The 6,720-nt window shown below is 55.3% G+C and overlaps 1 protein-coding gene across 6 annotated transcripts in view; it reads right to left on the bottom strand.

Moving 5' to 3' along the window:
• Window positions 1-49: 49 nt before the first annotated feature.
• The window catches only part of LOC120247575 (prosaposin), a 33,283-nt gene continuing 26,612 nt past the window's right edge, over window positions 50-6,720 (bottom strand). For 3 of the 6 annotated variants that reach the window (XM_039255552.1, XM_039255553.1, XM_039255556.1), the window contains 7 exons: window positions 5,223-5,354; window positions 3,708-3,806; window positions 3,222-3,408; window positions 2,981-3,138; window positions 2,577-2,657; window positions 2,224-2,331; window positions 50-1,153 (listed from right to left, as the gene is read on the bottom strand). In XM_039255552.1, the coding sequence (XP_039111483.1) occupies window positions 1,118-1,153; window positions 2,224-2,331; window positions 2,577-2,657; window positions 2,981-3,138; window positions 3,222-3,408; window positions 3,708-3,806; window positions 5,223-5,354 (801 nt within the window). In that variant the 3' untranslated portion in view covers window positions 50-1,117. The remainder of the gene's footprint in view (window positions 1,154-2,223; window positions 2,332-2,576; window positions 2,658-2,980; window positions 3,139-3,221; window positions 3,409-3,707; window positions 3,807-5,222; window positions 5,355-6,720) is intronic. The other 3 variants (XM_039255554.1, XM_039255555.1, XM_039255557.1) reach the window with 1 other exon arrangement.

Raw genomic sequence — 6,720 nt, 5'->3', positions numbered from 1 at the left:
GAAACCAAACTCCCCTGGCTGAGGTGGTACAGAAGCACTCCGGCTCGGGTCTGGTTAACAGACTTTATTTATTATTAAATCACAGAAACTTTAGTGCAAAACAAACCAAAAAAGTCATTAAGTCCATTTAATAGCAACTGCGTATCTTGCGGTCTCCTGACAACTATAAGTAGGAAAGAGAAGCCGAATGGGAGAGGAGGCAGCCAAGACCCCTGGGCAGCAGGCCCAGCAGACCCTCTACCTGAAAGCCAAAGGCTTCGGAGCTTGTCGTCCACACTGATTTGAAGGTCAGAAAGAACATCCTGGAAACGAGGGCTGGAGCGGAGGGGCTGGGACGCCCAGAGCCAAGGGTGGGCCCTGGGCAGCAGGACAGACACACAAAGCAAGGCTTCCACGGCCACGCAGACACAAAAGCAAGCAAGCGGTGGTCACCACCGTCCATGCTCACACGCAAAAGCGGGCCCACAGGATCTCCACATGGAGCTAGATTACATTCAGGCAGGGCTGCCCCTCCCACCCAAACCCACAGAACCCCAAACAAGGCCTCACCGGCAAAGACACAGGAAAGGTGAATGGAAGGTTGACAGGGGAACAGCAAACCCAAGCCTCAGCCAGGTCTTCTGAGCAGCTGCTTCCTCAATCCTCCCTACAGTGAAAACTACGCCTAATTATTCTGAGCCTCTCATCTTTCACATAAAACTGCCTTTGTTTTGCTTCTGTGTACAGCAGCCAGTCAGCCCAGAAGAGGGGCGGTCCCCACGGGGGTAGGGGGAGGGCCCAGAACAAGGCCCCCGGCTGGGAGGATGGAGAGGAGGCTCCTGCCAGCACCCACACCCCCTGCCGCTGCCTCCAGGGAGCCTCAAGGTCAGGCTGAAAGAGCCCCGGCGCATAGGACGTCCTCAGCGGGTCAGGCAAAGGAGGGAACACAGAAGCGGCTACGGGTGGCAGAGGGCAAAGCGCCTCCACCGCTGACAGCAGTGCTACAATTGGGAGGCGGGAAAGGGGGGAGGGAAAGGGGGTCCTAATTCATAACAGAGTCAACAGATCCGTGTGGTCACTGCCCCACACACACAAGTAGGAAAAGATGCTGCAGTTTCTCCAAGAAGGAACATCCCCTCTAGTTCCACACGTGACGTTTGCAGTGCTCGACAGCCTGACGGGAGAGAGGAAGCAGGGTTTAGTCTCCACGCAACAGATTCCACCCCGGCCCATTAGTGCATCAGACATCACCCAAAAATGGAACCTATTATCTTGTCTGAAGTCAGCTAGACAGCACGTCACTGAAAAGTGGGGAGTGCATCCACCCCAGGGTTGGGGACTCCCGAGGCAAGCCCAGGGCAGCGGCTACAAGCACTGGCCATGTTTCCCAGAGGAGTCCCCGTGCACAAAGGGCCCAGGTCCCCTCCATCCACTTCCACACACAGTCCTGGCCCTCAGCAGGCTGCACGGAGGCCCCCGGGGCACACACCCTCACCCGCAAGGGGGCACACCAGCTTAGGCCTGCAGGACAATGGCCCCTCGGGCACATCTGCCCAGGATAGCAGCAAAAGCCTACTCCTCTACCGACTGTGCTGCAGACCAGGCCTGGTGGAGCAAGGAGGTGGCCATGGCCGAGGCGGGCATCGCCTAACTGACGCAACCATACCAGCACAGTCATGCCCCACTGGTCACGAGGAACCCGCTTGAGGAAGAAAAAGCTGCAGAAAGGAGCGTTAAGTAACCAACTGGTCCACACACGTCCCCACCCAGGAGAGCGGTGTGGGGCACCGCCGGCGGCTGCCCCAGCACAACGGCACCACAGCACCAACGCCTGGGTGGTGCCAGCTCTCAGGGCCATTCAAGAACCACCGTCGGCCCTTGGGCGAAGATTCAGGCCAGGCTCAAGACAGACCCAAGGGACAGGACTTGTGCAATCTGAGGAGTGGCCTCACGTGAATGGGGCCCTGGCCCTGTCACAGGAGAACTAAAGGCAAGAACAGGCAAGCAGAAGCATAAAGTACTGAAGAACACCCCCGCCCTTCCCACCGGCAAGAGTGCAGTCTTCCTGCCTGGGAGGGGCCAAGACAGATCAGCCTAAGCGCTTCTCTGGGCCTCAGTTACCCGCCCCCCAGACATGAAGGCAGGGTAGAGAGCTAACTGCAGAGCGGCCCACTGATACAGGATGGTCATAGGAGCCGCCCAGCTGGCAAGGCAGGCCCGCACAGCACTTGCCCGGCTACTCACATTGCACTGGGTGGCCGCCTCCATGCTCTGGCACCAGTAGCTAGGGCCCCAGACACACTTCTCAGTCCCCAAGAGAGGCTTACGGCCTGCGGGGCAGGCTCCAATTTTCTACATGGTGAAAAAAGGGCAAGAGGAGGAGGAAAGAATTAGATCTGCTCTACTGATCCTTTCCAAAACCAGAGATTATCAGCTTCTAGAAGCAGCTAGAATCAGCTCTGACATGTGCTTCCAAAAAGGCAGCGCTGCTGAGTGAAGTGCTGTGGGCGTAGCAGCCTGTCCTCCCACCCCCAGCCCGAGACTCGGCCAGAATCTCCGAGGCGCCCTTCCATACAGAGCCGCCCAGAGGAGCTTACCAAGCACACGAAGGAAGGGTCCATCACCTCCACCAGGATTTCGATCAGCACGGGCTCATACTCACTCACAAACTGATCACACTGTCAGATAAACACAGATACAGACCCAGGTCCAGGGATGTCCACGCAGAGTGGGGGCGCAACACGTTGTTCTTCCAAAAGAATTCCTGCCACTGCCAACCCAGGACCCCCTTCCCGGATACCCCACGCACCCACACTCAGCCTCACCTCACCTGCTCCTGTTATTCCCCCCCAAGGGTCCCCCTGAGCCGACAGACTGCCTCTACGGAATGGCTAGCTCTTCCTGCTGAAAGCCTCAGGCACGGGTACTAGTGATGAGCCGCCCCAGCCTCTGCTCACTCCAGGCAGGTTCTGACACTGGCCTGGAGCAGCTCAGGGCATACCTGCTTCTGGTACGGGTCAGGCAGGAAACTGCAGCCTTTCTCCAGAGCAGCCAGGATCTCCTGCTTCGTGCTGTTCTTCTCCAGGTTGTGGTCCAAGTAGCTTACCAGCTTCTTGCATACCTCACAGAAGCCACCGTCCCGCGGCTGAGTCACGCGTACTACACACAGGAGCACAGGCTCAGTACGGGCCGGGCCCTTCCCCGCCGCAGGGGCCAGCCAGCCACAGCCTCCCCCTGCTCACCGGGTGGCACGGGCGGCCCCTGGCTGGAGCAGAGATGGAGCAGGCTGCACACCAGTTTGGGGCTCTCTTCCCGCATGAGGATGGACAGGATGGACCTGCCGTAAGTTTCCACCATCTCTTGACACTCTTCAGATAAGGATGTGGGCAATTTTGAGCACACCTCATCCAAAGCGTGAATTATTTCTTCCTGAAACATGGAACAAGAGGATCATTATTAGAAGATGAGAGGCTGCACAGGTCTGGGAAAGATTCTCAAAATGCTAACATGATCCGGGAAACCAGCCGCCAGCAAGGTGTGGACTCCTCCCCAGAAAGACCAGACTTCTGAAACAGGCCCGACCCCGGCCCAGAGGGGCCCACTGGCAGCCAGCAGGTATGCAGACACCGGGGGGACTGTGTCCAGGGCCAGCCAGGGCCAAGTCCACCCCTCTGCCGGTTCTGCCACTGGGCAACGGGGGCACTCTAGCATTCTGGAAACGCACATACCTCGGTCCTGTTGTTGTCAATCAGCTTGACCAGCTCCTTCACCACGTACTCACACAACTCGCAGTTCACACTAGCCTTCGCCTGGACCATGTCCTTCTCCTGAAAGGGCAGGAGAGCACTTGAATGCCGAGACCCTCGCCTCACCCCTGGGCCCCGCTGCTCTAAAGGGAAAGGGACACCCTGTGGGCAGGGACAAGAGACTGTCACCCCAAAGGTGGCTTCTTCCCAATGTCCGAGTCCCGTCCCTGCTGGTTTTACATGGCAGGAGACCCATCCCTTCACACAGTCCTCCATCCCGCCACGCACCCCCTGCACCCAAAACCAAGAATTCATACTTCAGGAGACAGTGAAACCATCCCCTGACCCCAAAGAGTTGTCCACGTGATGTATCTGGTCACAATCATTTCATCATTCCGCAGTCATTTGGGGAAGGGGAATAGGACAGCAGGCAAGTGAGGACTCACTTCCTGTCTACTGTTTAGAAGACAAAGCTTTCAACACATTTCAGGGCTGCTCTTGAGTATCAAGTCTCATTAGAACTGAGACTGCTTTCCTACAGCATGTCTTAAATAAAGTAATCTGCCCAACTAGAGCTTTCTGTGGCAGGAGTAACAGTCTCCACCTCTGCTGTCCGGCAGGGCAGCATGAGCCACAAAGGTCTACTGAGCGCGTGGATTATGGCGAGGGTAAACAAGGAACGGCTTTTATTTAAACGTGTAGCCACATGTAGCCAGAATACACGCTGTAACTCCCCTTTATTTTTTCCGGCCAGTAATCCGGTCAGCAAGACAGGGCAGGTGGAAGTGCTTCTCCAGCCCCATGTGACCTCTGAAACCCACGGTCCACACGCTGCACATGCTGAGAGGGGACCAAGGGGGAGACGAGACACGCAAAGGTCAAGCGACACGGCCACTTCTGGAATAAGTGCGTGCGCGTGCCATGTGATAAAATGTCACGTGGCCCAGACCCGTCAGGATGAACACCAGGACAATTCTGTTCACCACTCCAGGTCAACGGTTCCGGGACTCCATCTCTAACACCCTGCCGGACCCGTAGCAAGTGATGAATAAAGCTGATTTTGGAACACGGTGATCTTTACCACATGAAGGGTGCGGGGGAAACAAGGCAAAGACACCCATGCGTGCAAGGCAGCACGCCGCGAAGCTTCTGCATGAGCCCTGGGGTGTTCTGGGAATACTGGGTTTGCACTGCGGCGACAGGGGGGCAGGGTGGAGGGGCACAGACATACTAGAAAAGGTCAGACGTGCTACAGGTGCAGGCTGACCCCGTGAAACCCTCGGGTTTGTAACTAAAGAAACAAATGCACTCGGGCCTGGGAGGGGGGTGCTGCACTAGTACAGGGACGCCATAAACTAACGAACGGCCTCAAACTCAAACACCTTTAGCAGCCAAACAGGGAACCAAAAAAGCACATGCCCCACAGAACGTGGTACAATGTGGCGTGGCCTGGGCATCACACAGCTCCGGCTGGTACAAGACCGTGACAGCGGATACCTTAATGGGCTCCACCAGCTCCAACGCAGGGATGACGTTCTCGGAGACCACTTTGGCAGGGACTAGAGTCTGCATGGGCATCTCCTTCACCTGGTCACAGAACCCAACCAGGTCACAGATCTCCCTGGGTTGCTAAAGAAGGCACAGAAAGAGCAGTCAGATGCGGGCCTGCACCCCTCAGCTCCACTCTAAACACAAAGGCTGAGGTGCTGGGGGAGCACCCTGGTCACAGCGTCAAGCCTGACTGCCAACAGGCAGGATTCCTCATTAAATCTGAAGGGACCCCCACGAGTGCGGATGCACCAGCTTCACGCAGGGAGGCAGCCACGCAAAGCTGAGGGGAGAGCAGATAGAACCACGTCCCTGCTCCAATCAGAGAGCGCCCAGGAAAGCGAGACACTTCTGGTGCCTGTTCCCTTTCGCAGGCAGTCAGATCCTCCTCCAAGCACACCTGGTCTGCTCTAGAACTCGTTTCTTGGTCGAGCCGGTTCACTATCAGTAGGAAACGGGCTGCGTGTTCTTCTAGAGGAAGAAACGCCGTGCCCATACACTAACAGCCAAAAATCCTGGAAATAAACCCACACTTGATCTTTCAGTGCAGGACCATTTACAGAAGAAATGCTTGGCTTTTTAGAAACCGCATTCTTGGGCACCTGGGTGGCTCAGCTGGTTAAGCTGACCAACTTCAGCTCAGGTCATGATCTCACAGTTTGCGGGCTCTGTACAGACAGCTCAGAGCTGGGAGCCTGCTGTAGATTCTGTGTCTCCCTCCCTCTCTCTCCCTCTGCCTCTCCCCAACTTGTGCGCATTCACTTGCTCTCTCTCAAAAATAAACACTAAAAAAAATTAAACACAATTCTATCTTCACAACTGCACAAACACAGTACACACAAAAACCCAAGGCCCCAGAGCAATCAATTCTTTCAGGTCACAGATGCTCCAGATGGACCCCCGTTCCCATCCAGAGAGCAAACCACAGGGGACTTGTAATTTGGACATCTTGACCATTTCACAATGTTGATAACCAAGAGGGAGGAAAGTTACATACACTCTGTATACTGTGTGAACCAAATGCAACCAGCAATGGGCTCTGGGCCTGACAGCGTCTGCCTCCCACCACCGAATATAAAGCAGGACAGGACTGCTAAAACGAGCGCTGTTTGGCAAAAAGAGCTAGACGGTGGCTATCGGTCACCTTGTTTTCGCTTCGAGAAGTCTTCAGAATTAAGAAAGATTGGGGAAGTCTGAAATGTATCCTAAATACCCTGTCTTTGGCACACTTTTAAGAATGGGTAGAGAAATGAGAATGGGGCCAAAGACACAGCAAGCTTTTTGAAAAAAAGACCAAGACTCAGGAGGTGTGTGGCTGCTTTGTTTCAGATGAGCTCTGTTCTACTAACTCCCTGGGGCAGCCTCCGTGAAAATGCAGGTATTTAAGCAAAAGTCCTCTCCCATTAGATTTCAAAATATCTTTGAAAAATCTTTATTCCTACAGAGA

This window comes from Hyaena hyaena, unplaced genomic scaffold (genome assembly GCF_003009895.1).
Source record: "Hyaena hyaena isolate Hyena2069 unplaced genomic scaffold, ASM300989v1 scaffold_531, whole genome shotgun sequence".
In the NCBI taxonomy this organism is placed as follows: domain Eukaryota; kingdom Metazoa; phylum Chordata; class Mammalia; order Carnivora; family Hyaenidae; genus Hyaena; species Hyaena hyaena.
Note: the sequence above shows the minus strand (reverse complement) of the source record. Positions and strands in the feature narration are given on the sequence as shown.